The 17,623-nt window shown below is 41.3% G+C and overlaps 1 protein-coding gene across 1 annotated transcript in view; it reads left to right on the forward strand.

The window, feature by feature from the left end:
* Positions 1 to 13,534, forward strand: part of LOC307157646 (deoxyribonuclease-2-beta-like) — a gene marked incomplete at its 5' end in the record, with an annotated part of 35,959 nt that extends 22,425 nt beyond the window's left edge. Inside the window, 5 exons of the mRNA XM_079869572.1 lie at positions 1,782 to 1,866; positions 6,976 to 7,137; positions 7,226 to 7,408; positions 7,838 to 7,897; positions 9,561 to 13,534. Of these exons, the coding sequence (XP_079725698.1) occupies positions 1,782 to 1,866; positions 6,976 to 7,137; positions 7,226 to 7,408; positions 7,838 to 7,897; positions 9,561 to 10,036 (966 nt within the window). The 3' untranslated portion in view covers positions 10,037 to 13,534. The remainder of the gene's footprint in view (positions 1 to 1,781; positions 1,867 to 6,975; positions 7,138 to 7,225; positions 7,409 to 7,837; positions 7,898 to 9,560) is intronic.
* Positions 13,535 to 17,623: the final 4,089 nt, after the last annotated feature.

A 17,623-nucleotide genomic window follows, 5' to 3' on the forward strand; every position in this document is an offset into this window, starting at 1 on the left:
TGGTCCGTACAGATCAATACTCACAGTTCAGAACGCATGTGAACCGCACATCAATTAAAAAGATTTAACCATAATAAGTCTGAAATCTATTTTTACTGTCGCTGTTTTTCAAAGTAGGCTGAGAAATCTCTAGGGAGGGTTGCCGTGAAAATATACACGCGACGCAAATTTCTGTTCACCTTAACGGTTAAAATCAGGTGCTACTACGGCCCCGGGGCCTAAACCATCGGTATCTACCAGACGGTATAGCAACGCAGATTTCAGTGCCGCATTTCTCGGTGTTACGTCCCTAAAATGGCCCAGGGCATGATAAGGGAACACAACATAAAATAATTTAATCCCCGGATTAGTCGGCCGGATAATGTTTCTACGGTGCTGGTGCAAAAGGACACAAAGACAAAAAAAATAAGGTTCAAATCATGAAAAATACATGTATTTATTCATAGCACCCACGTGCACAAATGAGAGAGAGACAAATACCGTACCCAGGGAGTAGGAACTTGAGCGGGGCTAAATTAAAGAAATAAACAAAACAAAACCCACAATAACTACTTCCCCGTCCCCACTAAACTACTACCACAAGAAAATAAAACAAAACAAAATCAACGGCGCTCAGCACGCCCTACTTAATCTACACTACATAAAACAAAAACATACAATATAGCACCCGCTCCTTACCTGATGTACTAACACGGATTTCCCCTAGGTGTTGCATGAATGGAAGTCACGTGACATGCTTTCCTATTCATTACTCCCTGGCCGGTTACAAAGCAATATACAAAAAGAAACGTAGGGACTCAAGTCCAACGTAAACCAAAAATAACAATACTGCGAAAGAATAAACGGTTAATCCAAAAATATAAACAGTGAATAACAAACAAAAGAAAGCAAGGCACGCCACGCGTGAACCCAAAATGAAAACCAAACAAAGCTTCTCTCTCCCCCGCTTCCGGTCTACGTCACTCTTTTATAGTAAGGACGCCCATTCAAGTGTATCCTACGTCGTAATGATGATGGACAGCCAACAGCACCGCCCTGAGAGGTGATAGCGGAGAGAGAAAAACAGCAAAACAGGAAAAACAACAAAACAAGAAAAACAACAAAAACACCATATCCTCTGAGTACGTAACACTCGGACACTTAAATGCCTGGTCTGCTCTCTGCTGCTCGCTGCATGTCACACTGGTTAACACTAAGGTTACACTTGGCAGCAGGTAACGTTAGCCTAGCGTTAGCTAGTAACTGGATTAAACACGGTTTAAATGCTGACAGATAAACGGTGTAAAGTGAGACTGTATTTCACTGGAGAGGATTCTAACACCAGGACGCACAACCGTCTGCAGCTGTCGTTGGTAAAACAAAACAGGCATGACTAAATGGTGCGTTCACTTGAAACTGGTAAATCTCGTGGTGCATTCAAAGTTATTTAAAAATACCCTTTTCTCATCTGATTTTGTCACTCAACAGCACTTTCCTGGTGAAATAAGTTTTATTGTTAATAGTTATTGTTATTAAATTGTTCCCCCTTGTTTTGTGCTGATCCAAAAATGGATCCAATCCGTACCGTGAGTTTTGTGATCGACTGCACCTCTCTGTTACAGATTAACCATAGCCTACAGACCTAAACATGTCTTAACAAGAATGTGTCCAGAAAGCGTGTTTTATTGTTGTATTTGATTGGCAGCGGTAGATTTGGTACTTTTCTGTTCCCCTCTTTAGACATCCCAATAATTTAAAAATAAATCATAATGTTTCTTTTCTTCATTCTGCATCATTTATAGCCGGCAGACTTTGGATTCATCTCCTACAGCGATCAACCACCTCCAGATGGAACGGGTGCTGGCTCTACGTATGGTCACAGTAAAGGTGAGTAGAGAAAGCATCACTCTCACAGGAAACATCTCTCTGAGCCTCCATCAGGTTTTCATCCCAGAGGACAGAGTCTGCTCAGTGTGATGTCATACTTCTTGTATGTAATGACATCACATCTCTGTTATCGTATTTATTCAATTCAATTTTATTTATAGTATCAAATCATAACGAGTTATCTCGAGACACTTTACAGATAGAGTAGGTCTAGACCACACTGTATAATTTACAAAGCCCCAACAATTCCAATAATTCCCCCAAGAGCAAGCATTAGCAGTGGCTGTTGCGACAGTGGCGAGGAAAAACTCCCTTTTAGGAAGAAACCTCAGTGACTACAATGGTAGTCGTAGTAGTTCATGTCATAGCAGGGCACAGCAGGGCGTTACGGGATGTAGTGGAGCAGAGCATGGGTGGATGCAGTGGACGCAGCAGGACGCAGCCGGACAATTCAGGGAATCGCAGCACGTAGCAGGGTGTAGCAGGTCCACGGCGACCCAGATCTTGGTGCCACCCTAATCCAAGGCAATATTCTAGGCGAAGAAGAAACATAAGGACTCCGCAGTGGCATAGTAACAAGCATTTTTACACTGAGAGAGCTCAGTAGTCCCAGGTTAGTAAACCATATTTTTTGTTTTTTTTTAACCTTTATTTACTTTGGGGAGGTTCCCTGAGAGGCAGCCTCTCTTTTGCAGGAACGCCCTGATCCCATTCACACAGTTAGACATTCATACCTGGAAGCTGCCCAGTACAACCACAGTCTGACTCAGCTCCACTGGAGCGGTTGAGGTTAAGGGCCTTGCTCAAGGACACTTCAGTGATGGTAATGAGGGAGGGACAAGCACTGATCTTTCACTTTCCCCACCCAGATTTTATCCTGTTGGTCTGGGGATTGAACCAACGACCTCCCGGTCTCCTCTAACCTCTAGGCCACCACTGCCCTGCATTTCTGGGACAAGGATGCACACAAAAAGAAACAAATGAAAAGAGAGATGAGAGAGCAGCTAAGTGTGTCATCTGGCAGTCTAGAATGTATCTGGAATTTATAACAGCATAACTAAGAGGCAGGTTAAGGAGAGAAGCCTGGTTGGGCTAGAACTCTCCCCAACCGGATCGGGCTGTACTGGCCTGCCTCCCTCTACTCTCACTATATTATAGATTATACGATACATACATCTGATGACTATGAAGAGAAGCAGGTGGGCCGGTTAGGCGGACGCTGCAACTCCTCACTCCCTAACTTTAAGCTTTATCAAAGAGGAGAGTTTTAAGTTTATTCTTAAATGTGGTGACACTGTCTGCCCCCGAACCCGGACTAGGATCTGGTTCCACAGGAGAGGAGCCTGGTAGCTGAAGGCTCTGGCTCCCATTCTACTTTTAGAAACTCTAGGTACCAGAATTAAGTCTGCATTCTGGGAGCATAGTGCTCTAGTGGGACAATAAGGTACAAAGAGCTCTTCTAGATATGATGGTGCTTGACCATTTAGAGCTTTTTAGGTCAGGAGACGGATTTTAAATCCAATCCTGGATTTTACAGGAAGCCAATGCAGAGAAGCTAATACAGGAGAAATATGATCTCTTTTCTTAGTTCTTGTCAGAACACGCGCTGCAGCATTCTGGATCAGCTGGAGAGTCTTAAGGGACTTATTTGCGCATTTTGATAATAGAGAATTACAGTAGTCCAGCCTGGAAGTAACTAATGCATGGACTAGTTTTTCAGCATCGTTTTGAGACAGGATATTCCTAATTTTGGCAATAAGGATATATCCTGATCAAAAATAACAGTAGTGACAGTAGTGGTGGAGGCCAGGGCAATACCATCCAGGGTAGCTATATCTTTAGATAATGAAGTTCGGAGGTGTTTAGGGCCCAGCACAATAACTTCAGTTTTGTTTGAGTTTATAATAAGAAAATTGTAGGTCATCCAGGATTTTATATCTTTAATGCACGCTTGAAGTTTAGCTAACTGACCGCTTTCGTCTGGCTTAATTGACAGATAGAATTGGCTGTCTGCGTAACAGTAAACGTTAATTGAGTGTTTCCTGATGATATTGCGTAGAGGAAGCATATATAAGGAGAATAGAATTGGTCCAAGCAGTGAGCCTTGTGGAAAACCATGGCTAACTTTAGCGTAGCTGGAGGATATACAGTTAACATTAACAAATTGAGATTGGTCAGAGAAATAGGACTTAAACCAGCTTAGTGCGATTCCTTTAATGCCAACTAAATGTTCCAGTCTCTGTAACAGGATGGTATGGTCAATAGTGTTGAATGCAGCACTAAGATCTAATAAGACAAGTATGGAGGCAAGTCCTTCGTCAGCAGCAGTTAGAAGGTCGTTAGTAATTTTCACCAGTGCCGTCTCTGTGCTATGATGCTTTCTAAATCCTGACTGAAAGTCCTCAAATAGACCATTCCTATGTAGAAAGTCACATAATTGATTAGCGACTACCTTCTCAAGGATCTTAGAGAGAAAGGGAAGGTTACATATACTGTAGGTCTATAGTTAGCTAGGACCTCAGGATCGAGGGTGGGTTTTTTCAGAATAGGTTTAAATGACTGCGGTACATAACCTGTTAATAAAGACATATTGATCATATCTAGTAATGTAGTGTTAACCACGGGTAGTGCTTCTTTAAGTAGCCTCGTTTGGATGGGGTCTAAGAGACCGGTAGATGGCTTAGCTTAAGAGACCTTTAACATTAATTGTTGAAGGTTTATAGGATAAAAGCAGTCCAAGTATATGTCAGGTCTTATCGTTCTTTCTAGCACTCCTGCGTTTAGAGGTGAGCCATTAGAAGTTGAGGGCAAAAGGTGATGAATTTTATCTCTAATTGAATGTGTTATGTGGGCATCTGTTCTCCCCGTTCTGTGTGCCTCTCTCCCCTTGTTTTGTCCCCACTGTGTCAGTGGTGTGTGTATGTGTGTTTGTCCCCACTGTGTGTTGGGTGTTTGTATGGGTGTTTGACTACTCTCCTGGAAGTAGGTCAAGGGGCGTGGCTGGGAGTCTACCTCTCTGCGCAGCTGCTGGCAATCCCACTGATACTTACCTGCACAGCTGCTTCCAATTCCACTCAGCAAACCTGCAGTATATATTCCTGGGCTTGGCGCCAGATTGTTGCACCTACCAGTGTGACCTACACCGCGAGACCTGCTGCCGTGGTGTGCCTTGCTGCCAGCTCAATCCACGCCGTCACTCCAACCATCTTGTTTGGATTACTGCATGACAGTTTTGGACATTCCTCTGCCTGCCTGCCTCAGCCTCTATCCAGCCCAGAGCCGACCTACCCTGCGTTTGCTTTCCTTGGACACCCAAAGAACTGAATATTCTTTGAAAATACTTTTTGTTAATCATACTCCTAGTCCATGTTTGTTTCTCTGTTTGCTGGGTCAGAACCATAGCCTAACAGAACGATCTGGCCCTGGACCCAATGGAGAAACAACACAAGGCTAGCGAGGATGGTATCCACCGAGCAATTCAAGCTCAGGGCACATTGCTGGGACAACATGACCAATTAATCCGTACGTTATTGGAAAACAACCACCAACTGTTGAATCAGGTTACTCAATTAACCACTCAAGTTTACTAAGTTGTCTGTCGTCAGTTCTTCACCTCTCTCTGACCCCCAGTTTTCAGCACCCCAAGCTGTCTCCCCGGACACTGCGACGGCGTCGCTCCCTCTGGAACCCCCAGTCACGTCACCAGAACCGTTCACTGGTGAGTTGGACTAGTGCTGTTTTTTTTTGCTGCAGTGCGGATTGATATTTCAACAGAGACCCCTGTCATTCCCTATGGAATCATCAAAGGTACATTATGCACTGGGGTTGCTTAGAGGGAGAGCGTTGGTGTGGGCTGAGGCTGTGTGCTCGAACCAATCTTTGACTGGAGTAACTTTTGCTGATTTTTCTGCTAAATTGAAGACAGTTTTTGACCATCCTGACCATGTTGGAAACTCATCCAAAAGACTATTCAATCTGAGACAGGGCCCTAACAGTGTTGTGGAATACTCCGTTGAGTTTTGGACACTGGCAGCGGATTCCAAGTGGAACGATGAGGCACTTCAAGGAGCATTTCTCAATGGTTTGAATGAAGTAATTAAGGATGAACTTGCTACCAGTGACGAACCAGAGGATGTGCATTCCCTTGTGTCCCTGTCTATTAAGCTTGATAACAGGATGCGGGAGAGGCGTCGAGAGAGAGGCGGTCGGCCACATCTCAGAGGACGAGTAATCCCGCCTTCAACCTCCCAAGCCTCATCCCCCCTGGAGACGGCTTCCTCCAGTTCCAGACCCCATTCCCAAGACTGAGGAGGAGCCAATGCAACTGGGCCGGGCTCGGCTTTCTCCTACTGTGCGGCAACAACGCCTGCAGGCGGGTGAGTGCCTATACTGTGGCGATGCCACACACTTTCTAGCTGCGTGCCCAAAGCGACCAAAAGACAAGGCTCGCTAGTGAAAGTGGGCCTACTAGCGAGCCTAGAGTTGGATACCGAACTCACTAACCCCCGGCTATCCGGCTATCCAGCCAACTATCCGGCTATCCAGCCCAGAGCCGACCTACCCTGCGTTTGCTTTCCTTGGACACCCAAAGAACTGAATATTCATTAAAAATACTTTTTGTTAATCATACTCCTAGTCCGTGTTTGTTTCTCTGTTTGCTGGGTCAGAACCATAGCCTAACAGAATGATCTGTGACTCCTATTTGTTCACTTCCTTTTTACTGGAATTGTTGGGTCTTTGTAAATTATAGAGTGTGGTCTAGACCTACTCTATCTGTAAAGTGTCTTGAGATAATGTTATGATTTGATACTATAAATAAAATTGAATTGAATTCCTTCAGCTTTTTCAGCTGTCTTTGAATCATTTGAATGAGAATCTGTGTTTACAACCGATCATAGTGACGCAAAAGCAGAGTGGGTCATGCTGATAAAAAAACAGTAAGTAACAGAGCAGCAACAAAGCTCAGTATTTTATCTTTTATTTAAAGTATTACAAAAGTAATAAACATTCAGGAAACAAAGTATAAACATTCAGGCAATCACATATTATGATTTTAAACAATCCTCCTCTATCAGCCAATAGTTGTCTGTCTATCTGTTGATGTTTCAGGAGTTGTGATGATGGATAAAACCACCACAGGAGTCTGGCTCTTACACAGCACACCAAAGTTCCCTTTCAAAAGAGATAATAATTTCTGGCCACCCACCGGAGTAGTGAATGCTCAGACATTTATCTGTGTAACATTCAAGTACGAGGAGTTCAAAAAGATAGGTAATGTTCTCAGTTAAATATTCATATTTATGGTCTTCGTGGTTGATTTGAATAGGATGTTAATGTTGTCTTGTTGTACTATTTGAAGGTCAACACCTGCTGAACATCAGAGCTTTCCCATTTGATCATCAAATTCCAAAAGGCTTCCTTAAAGAGCTTATAGATGTTACAGAGAAGAAAAGATCACCAGGAGATAGAATCCAGAAGCTGACATCAGCAGGAGGAGAAGCATCGTTCCGTAGCATTGCTAAAGAACTGTATGAATATAAAAGTAAGATATCTGCATGATGGTTTGAATCACATTACCTAATTTAGTAAAGACAAAGTTACAAAGAAAAGAGACATTTTTTACTGTGGAAATCAAATATTATGTGACCTGGTTGAGAGAAGTTTACTAGTGTAGTTTAACATCAGTATGTTTATCTTAATGATTGATTACAGCCTGGGACTGGTTAGAACTGGTTAAATAAAAGTCCAAATTTAAATGTCTGTAGCTGCTGAAGATCACTGACTTCATGCTTCAATAGTCTTCAGAAAGGAAACCTCCCAAAAGTTCTCATCAAAGTGTCAGAGACTCTTTCAATGTATTTGTCTGTACATGTCAGGGACATTATGGGCTGTAAACACAAAATACAAATGAACCCTGCCTCAGGTGTAAAGAAGATGACACTAACTGACAATTCTACGGTTTGTTTTTCAGAACCTACTACAACTCCAACTACAACTAGACAGGACACACTTAAGGACTCAACGAGATTTGGTAACTAAATGTTGTTCTCGGTGACTAAAAGTGTTTTAAACTCAACATTTTCATATATTTCAACAATTAGAGCTTAAATACTCTAAACATTGAGTATGGAAGTGGAACAGATTTATTGATTAGCTTATTGTCACATCAGACTGACCTCATGAAGTGTATGACACGCCAATTTAGACAGTGGCGTGTATGTTATGATGTCATGTTGGTCACATTGCTGAATGTTGAGGGAAAAGTGTGACATAAAGGATGTAGAAAACTGAGGGGCTCACGTTGTTTATCTTCCTCCTCCCTTAACATAATGCAAATAAATTCAATGCTGCATATATAAACATCTTTCTTGACGTTGACCACTGTCTCTTACTTACTGGAGTCGAGCTGACATTAGCTTGTTAGAAGCACGGGACGAGACATTTAGTTTTCTATCCTGACAACTGATTGATTTAGGGCCAGAGCTTTCTCACCATGTCTATGGATTTATGGATATAAAACACGTAAACAGCACCTGGCCCCTGTACTACGGAGCAAGATCGACATGGCCTGGATTTCTCTCAGTAATCCGGCTTCACTAACCCTAACAACTGCGGCCCCGGATAACCGGTGTCACGAAGGTGGTTATCAACAAGTTCAATCAACCCAGGTTTGTCCAATCTAGAGACGCACGCGTTCACATAAAAGAGGCGGTGTTTGCGCACCATGACCAATCGCAAAACATCTACCAGAGCCGCATATTTTAAACAAGAAGAGCAAACTATAATTCTACATAAATATGAAGAACACAGACACGGTTTTACAGAGAAAACACAATACAGTCGCTGCTTCCTAAAACAGGAAGGAAAGCTGGCAAAAAAAAAAATTGCTGACGCTGTAGATGCGTAAATTACTCTTATTAATATCACTTCCCCATCAGTCAGGAACAAGATCTGACCATAATTACACTGGTGCTTTCCATAAACTGCCGTTGCTTTAGCCTGTTATTTCAATTGCAACCCTGGCAGTGGAAGCGATCGTGAGAGCAAATAAAAAATATAAAAACATAATTCAAACCGATGTGCGCATTGGCACCACACGGCTCAAGATGCCGACAAATAGCCGAGATGTAATTCCCTCCCATTAAAATATATACATTTCATAAAAATACCCATCAGGGAATGTTAACGGGGTTGTCGGTCTCTAAATGTTTTAACTTTTATATGCGCACCCCTCTCTCCCCTCTCTCTCTCGCTCAGTGCACCGAGTTCCGCCTGGTCTTCAAAGAACGGTGACGCCGTTATCAACCGAGTATTGATTGGTCAGTAGGCGGGGCTTTAACACCGGTTGATATCTGATCTCCAACTTAACCTGCTCCCGACCAGGTTAGGCATTCAGCATGAGTTACCACGGCGATTGAACCCGATAACTGATCCACCTTCGTAGTACAGAAAATCCTGGGTTGAGCCTTAAGTTAGCTCGCTAACGCCAAATCCTGCTTCGTAGTACAGACCTCAGAACTGTCGTATAACATCCACGTCACACAGAGTAAATTGTAAAGTCACACAGTGTGTGTTTAGTTTGCTTGAGCGTGTTGTGCAGTGTCCTACTGTATTTTGTGTAACATCAGTCAGTATTGAACTGTCAGGATGTGAACAGTTTCTGTAACATGACTCATGTGTTGTTGTTGTTGCAGATGGAGATCTTTACCGCACTATTGCAGAGACATACAGTACTATAAAGAAATCCAACATTGATGTGAGAGTCCAGACCTGGGGCCAACAGTGTTACCGTGAAGGTTCCTACTGCGAACAAAATCAACATCAAGTGATCAATATTAAATCTGTAAAAGCTGATCTGGGTAAAGAGAATGATAAATGGGAGGTTGAGTGGGAGCCTTGTAATGATCATTCCAAGTGGTGTGTAGCTAAAGATAATAATAATTTGATCTGTATCGCTGATGTAAACAGAGCAGTCACCCAATACGAAAGGCCGGGGGGGGCACTGTGCTTTGAACATCAACAGGCAAGTGACCTATTTAAAGGTCTTATTGCTGGAACTAAGGATTGCCCAAGACCCTTAAAGCGTCACTCGTCCCCTGACCTTACACAATATTTTGCTAAGAAAGCTAAACTTGACCCTGGCTCTGCCTGTGACGATGACTCTGATTAATGATCGATAGGATAAATACGCCTCTCCTCCTGTTTTTTTTCTGGTGTTTGGGTCTGAGTGTGTTTCGGTTTTTCACTTTATAATTATTATGAATTGACATATATTTCTAAATCCATAGTGAAATACAAAAGAGGGTGGACAGAAATATAAATAACTTCAAAAAAATTATAATTGCTACCAATTCAAGTCGGTGTTGATGTAGTAAGTTAATAGTTTGAACGTTTCTGACTTAAGTCAGAGTTTATGCGTTTAACATTTTAAGGGTTGCCCTAGCTGAAATAGGTCTAACGATGTCATAAGTTAAAACTTCAATCTTACAGCTCACCCTCAGTAGATGGAAAGTCCAGCGTCGTTTTGTCAGGTAAACGGGAGGATGAGGAGGAGCGAGCGGCTGTTTTGAGTTCTCCGGGATAGATTCCACTCATAAGATATCTTTAATAATTGTGATTTGTACTCTGGCTTCTGTTTTCCAGGAGCTGAGACACATTACTGTCCTGCTGGCAGCAGACTCGTTAGATTACCTTCTGATTTACAGCTACTCATTTACAACAGTTAGCCAGTGTAGCTATCATAATGATTCTTATAACGTTACAAGTTCATCTGCCCAACAATAATATAGTCACCTTATATTTATATTATAACAGCAGAGGAGGACAGAGTGTCCACGTGAAGATGCTCTGAGGACGATGTCCCCCATTAGGCCGTAGGGCTTAGATTCAATTGGTAATAAAAAATAATGGTAACTATTATCAAGCCAATAATGTTGATAATAAGAAACAAACATACGTGTGCCGACATTGTGGGTATCCTGGAAGTAGTTTGACAGACATGATCCACACATACATTGTCTGAAAAGAAGTAATCATGTTTTTCCTAAATACTGTTTTACAGCCTGTTTCCTAACCAGTAAAATACAGACCCTTAGACAGCGTCTCTCACCGTCAGATACCCAACACTAACACCCCCCCTTCAGCGTCTGTCTGGAACGCAGCGGGCAGAGCAGCAGCTCAGCGGCGCCGTGAGATGACGTAGTGTTAGGAGAGACAACGGTAGCAACTCTAGAGAGTGGTAGGAAAGCTGAAATGCTGCATAAGGATGCAGGTTTTGGGGGGGATGGGTCAAACAATACAGGACTTTCCCCCAGGAGACCGGGGTTCAGGTCCTGTTCTTGTCCCGCGTGTCCCTGAAACGTACATTTTGTAACCCCACCAACCATCTTAACCTAAACCTAAGTGTCCTGTTGTTGTCAGTTAAACCTACGTCCAGATCCAAAGCACCAAAAAGTGACACCAAAAGTGCCAACCAACCACATCTAAATCTGACTCTAAAGGAGACTTTTAGAGTCAAAAGCCACCTGACCAAGGGTCTGTATTTTACCAGATGGGAGTGAGAACGGGTTGTGTTTTACGGTGTTAAGTTTTTGCTTTAATCATAATGTTGCTTGAATTAAATAACCGATATTACTTTTTTAGTACACACTCTTAACGTGTGTTTACTGAATGATTACATAATCCTGAATCCTGAAACCAATCTTTCTTTGGTTTATTACACTTTTAAAGAGTTACATTTTATAATTTTCTTGAAGATCGTATTTTTTTCTTCCTTTTATCATATTAGTATATTACACTCTTAAAGTGTTGCATTTATGAAGTATTTTATCACTTTGTGATTCTTCTATATATTTTAAAAAGTGTAGAACATTGTCCATGCACCATGTACTGAGAGATGATACTATAGTAACCCCTGTATCTGTTCATATGTATCTGAAGCTTGTGTTAAACAAACGAGCCATGTGGTCGGTTCTCTGACCTTTGAACGGTCTCTAGTAACAGCTGGTAAACACCAGTCATACGTTTAGAACACAAGGTACATCATAACCAGGCACTAACGCAATCTGCAGATTTTTGGGCAGTGATGCAAAAGGAAAATTTGCTGGAATTTAGAGGACTGTGTTTCTGCTTGTGATGAAGATATGTTAACATTCTGCATTTAATTAAAAAAATAATCTAAATCTGCAGAAAATCTGTGAAATTCTGCATCTGCAGATTCCGTCTGGCCCTGATGATAACCAAGAGTGCAACAAGTCTGACTGTCTTCTGTTTAGATTCCTTTTTGCTTACTTTATGATGTAAGAACATGTGTAATGGCAAGAGAGGTGGGGAAGCCTTGATTTGTACTCCATTATCCATTATACAATGGCTCTACAATTCCCTTAAAAGAAGTTTGAATGAGGTAATTATAACTTAATCTTTTATAAAGTTGTAAAAGTGCTATTGTGCTTTGCGAGGAATTGGTGAACAGTTGGCTGTGATCTAGGACTCTGTGCCTGTGAACTAGGACTCGGTGCCTGATGGGAAAACAGCTTTCTGCCTTAAAAGTCCCACACGCAACGGAGGCTTGGTTCTGGAAGAGGTCAACAGAGACCGGGTCTTACAAATGGTCAACGTCAACCAAGTCATACATTTAGTTTAGATACTTCAAAACGCAAATTCTGACTAAAAATGTAAAAGTCACACTACCAAATTGAGAACCCTTTTCATTGAATAAGTCTACAAATAAAGGCATGTAAAAGCAGTGTTGGGTGTAACGCGATACAAAGTAACAAACTACTTTTTCGGGTAAAAAGTAGTGTAATGCGCTACTACTGAAAATTTGGTAATGAAATGTAGTTCCTTTTTCATTTCGGCGCAACGTTACTTTTCCCAGGGACAGATTTGACAGCGACACTGCCTTCTCGGGCTGCATGCTCACAAGCTCCACACAGGACGTGACAGAGGCTGGTAGCAGAGTAATCATGGCAAGTGAGAAGCAGCCAAAGCTAACTTTTGATAGTGTTTTAAGCTTCGTGGCTTTGAGCTCTCTGAGCTAGGCAGACACAAAGCTGACAACCTTACAGATGGATGCAGTGGAGATGGGCTCATACATACACGCAGTGGACCGCTGCATGGACACGCAAGGATTTCAGCCGTCCCTCTGTGAGGAGAGAATCTGCAGTGGAGTTCAGACATTTCACTGATAAACCAGAGACTGGCTTTATGGTTAAAGATAGCTTTTGTATAATTAACTTCAGTCTCTGCCAGAGACGCCTGCTTTTAAAAGCAACAAAAAGTTACTTTCCATAGGGGGTAACTAAGTAAAGTAATGGATTACTGTTTTAAGAAGTAACGAGCAAACACTACTTTTTAAAAGTAACTTCCCCAACACTGTGTAAAAGACATAAGAAACCAGCTCTGACCCTCCCTTCCCTCTTGCTATGTTGTGTCATTATTGGCTGTATTACTGTAGCTAAAAATCATTTAAGAACCCAACAACAGCTCTGGTGTGTGACTTCATTCTCCGGGTAGGACAGTAAATTAATCTAGGACCCCCACACTACAGCTTACGCAACCGATATCAGACACACACACACACACACCACACTTTTCAGGTAAGAGGGCTCTAATTGCCTCGCAGGGTTGTTCTGTCCACAATCCAAAGATAATCAGTTTAACATTATTAGGCCACAGGGTTCAAATCTGACCGACGGAGATCTCTTTCTCCCTCTCCCTATTTAGTGAAATGTCACTAAATACTCTCTGACTGTAGAGTCTGGAGAGTTCAACTTTGTTGTGTTATTCTGTTGTAGTGTGTTCATGTTCAGTAAAAAGTACATTACTGCTTTGGGGCAATTTTTTATGTAAACATTGAAACTTTTAATAATGCAGCAGGTAAGAGGGAACCTTGTAGAAATATCAGAGATAATTAGTTTTGCAACTGAAATATGACATTGAATCAGAAATTGAATCTGGAGTTCACTGCACTCTGCTAATTCTCCCATATGTTTATTGTTCTGCTGAAAAAAAGAACAGAAATAAACTACTTCAAAGTAGTAGTAGTAGTAGTAGTAGTAGACGTGTTGTCTCACCAGTCCACTTCTCCATTGTTGTGGTCTCTGCAAGTCACTTGTCAGTCAGCGCTCCAGCAGAGCAGACTGACCGTCAGGAAAATCCTCCACATAACTCCCTAAAACACACAATTACAGCAACAGTTACACCACCACATTCACTGGGCTTCAAGTTCACATCATCCTGTTTTTATTATCGCTATTACAAAAGGTTTTAAAGTAATTAAGTAGTGAGGAATTTGGCTTGTAGGGGACAAAAGATATAAACATTCACCTGATAGTTGCTGCGTTACATTTCAAAATCCTTAAATTTGGTACCAGACATTCATCAGTTTTTGATAAATTCCCAGTTGGTATTTTCACATTAATTAATTTATCATTCATTCACACAGTTACATCTCCATTTGAGTGAAATAGACTGGATATTATGCAATATTATACATAAAGCATATCACATTATGCCATACGGCACATATTAAGGAGTGCATCATTAAACATTTCACATCAATGGTCATCTATTAAACACTTAACTACCTTTTGTTTAGTTTTTTTAAGAACACATTTTGAAAGGTCTGTTGATGTAACAAACGGGAAGACCGACTGATTCAGAAACTGTCACGGGAGTGGCGAGGCATGGACCCAAATGTAAAGAAGGAGCAGTGTAGAGTTCAAAGACATAATTACGCAATGGTACAACAAAAAGCGTCCTGAAAAAACAGGAAAAAACTTTCCAAAAGTACTGAGGACACAAAAGACCAGAGGCCCGTTCCAGGTAGGAGGTTTACCAAACTCTGAGTCTAACCCTGATGTCTGAGTTGATTTACCCTGAGATGGAAACTCTGAGTTTTCGGTTCCAGAACAGCTGATTTGAGTTGGTTCAATCAACTCGGAGTATGTTCACTCAGGGTTACGCGCGTGCACAAAAGGCAGTATGAATGGAGCCATGATTCTACGATTCACCATGGTAACAACCACAAACAAACGGGTCGGCGGAAATACTCATGCGCACAAACAGTGAGTTTGAACATGTATTTCGTTAAAAAAGCAAGACAGCGGCTGCTGTTTTCAAAAGAGAGAGTACATTAGTACAACAGTACGCATTCACAGTATATTAATTTCATATTTAATCACAGTTAACATAATATTACTGGTGAAAACTGGAATTGTATTACACCTATAATTTCATTTAGGTGCAATCCTGCGGGCGAAAAAGTAAACTAGCTATAGCCTACTAATCCCATTCGGAGGCTGCAGCACCATGATCATTAACAGAACTATAATGTATAATGATGTATTTCTTTTTAATGGCTCTACTGTCCAGGGAACACTACAAAAACGTTTAAAAAACGTTCCAGAGCGAGTCACACTTTTCTGATGGCTCAACAGTGGCTTTAATATTACAGTATGATCGCTACACTGTTGTAAAGAAAACTGCTGTTCGCAAAAAACGTAATGCGATACAAAGAATCTGCTTGGATGTTAAAGCCTGTCCACGATGGTTGATGTTAGTGATATGAGGACAGATAAGGTATCTACATATCTAATGGACTGTGATAAAAAATACCTCTCAAATCGGTTATGTAGAAATGAAAATACATCTATAGTCGGGACTCAATACCGACGTAAACTCTCTGTGAATTAATACAGCTTTTTCATCAACGGGATCGTCGACAAAAGGACATGACATGTTTGAGAAAAAAACGTTTTATAATCTGCCTAATATAAACCAATACGTTTTTTTATTCATGCAGATAAAACTGCATTAAAATGCGCCTGATACAGACTGAATGAATGAATGAATGATGAAATGAGTTTCTCCTCCCTCTGAGAGGGAGGAGACTGAGAGAAACTCGAGGTTTCTTGAAGAAAAACTGCTCCTGACCAGGTTAGGTTCACAGATTCAGTTACCATAGTAACTGACTCTGAGGTTAAGTTACCATAGTAACTGACTCTGAGGTTAAGTTCCCTCTCTTTCTGGAACGGAAAACCCAGAGTTTCCCTCATCTCAGGGTTAACAAACTCAGAGTTTTCACTAAACCTGCTTTCTGGAACGGGCCTCTGGAACAAACTGGAAACACAGACAAACATACCATACCAAAACAGAGAAGCGCAGAGCTAAACAGACCACGACACGACAGTTCAAGACAATGACCCGACAGTAAGTTAGTAAGTAAACGAGGGTTAACAAAGGGCAGGTGACACAAGGGCTGGTGAACAGGTGAAAGACATCAGGGCGGAGAAGACAATAACAAAGGCGGGAAAGACAAAAGACAGGAAGTAAGACAAGACAACACATGGAAGGACAGAGGAACTATGAAAATAAAACAGGAATGGAAAACCAACAGAAAACATGAAACCAACTAAACAGAAACTTGACATAGGGACAAGACGTGACAGAATCATCCAACCTGTGATCCATACCTGTGTTTTAAAGTCCGGGTCAACCCAGGAAGAGGTCCAGAGAAATGGATCTGAAGTTCCTGATTAATTTTCATCTGTTGTCCATGGGCAGTTTTAAAATGGAAACCTAAAAAATAAAATAAAAATGACGTATTAGAGTCAGCACATAAAAGCCCTATATATAGACTAATATTCACAAAGGTACAATGCATAACAATAAGTAACAAACACAACATATAACATAAAGACAGCAAGTAAAAATCTAACAGACAAACTGCAAGCCGGCAGTCAGAAGTCTAATCTGTACGTATCTGATTATCAATAAGCCTTTTCTTCAGCTGACCAGTAAAAGAACAATTTTTATTCAGCAAAGTACTTTCTTTTCTTTCAAAGTACCTAAACTTTTGGGTCGGTTTATAGCAACTGGCGATAGTAACAACGAAAAGAAATATGTGGAAGGACGAAGACGGTTCCCTTTTTGTTACCTGCTCTGTGTCTCTGTGGCATATATTTGACACCACAAACATTAAAACCACATCAATGGAGACTCTGTACTGTAGGCTTTGTTGTCCTCTCATTGCAGGAGATGACAGATTTAAGGTAGCACATATCAGCTGTTACTAATAATATTAACTATATACAATTACTTTAAAAGGATACCATCACCAGATGAAAAAAAGACTTCACTGCAGTCTATCAAATGACTCAGCAGTCCTCCGATGATTTCCTCGCGTCTCTCCCGTGCGTCCTCGGTGGGAGGGACTAAGATGGGAGGCAAGTGGAGGAATCGGGGATGCAATTTAAAGACTTTGGGATGTACCCATAAACTGCTTTCTGCTCTCTCTGCCTCCTCAGCATCCCAGAACAACAACACAGGTAAGAACACTTTGAATTTGGAATTACTTTACAATGATACATACGTTCATATACCAGATGAAAAAAAGACTTCACTGCAGCCTACCAAATGACTCAGCTGTTTCTCTTTGAGACAGTTTCTGTAAAACCATGTGACCACTGAGCATCCGTCCTCTCTGCAGATATATAATCAGCTCTCTGCCTCCTCGGCATCACAGACCAACAACAACACCAGTAAGAACACTTGGAAACTGGAAATTTAAAATGATCAGATCAGAAGATACAACAGATGTAAATGCATGAGCAAAATGTATTTGACATAACTAATAACAGAACATATGATTATTTTAGTAATATTGAAATGAAACAAGCTGAATTTAAATTAAGGACAGTTTTTTCAATTATATTTTTACTCAGAATCTAATAGTTCTGAAACACAAGAGAGAACT

The sequence above is a fragment of the Squalius cephalus genome (assembly GCF_949319135.1).
Source record: "Squalius cephalus genome assembly, chromosome: 4".
In the NCBI taxonomy this organism is placed as follows: Eukaryota; Metazoa; Chordata; class Actinopteri; order Cypriniformes; family Leuciscidae; genus Squalius; species Squalius cephalus.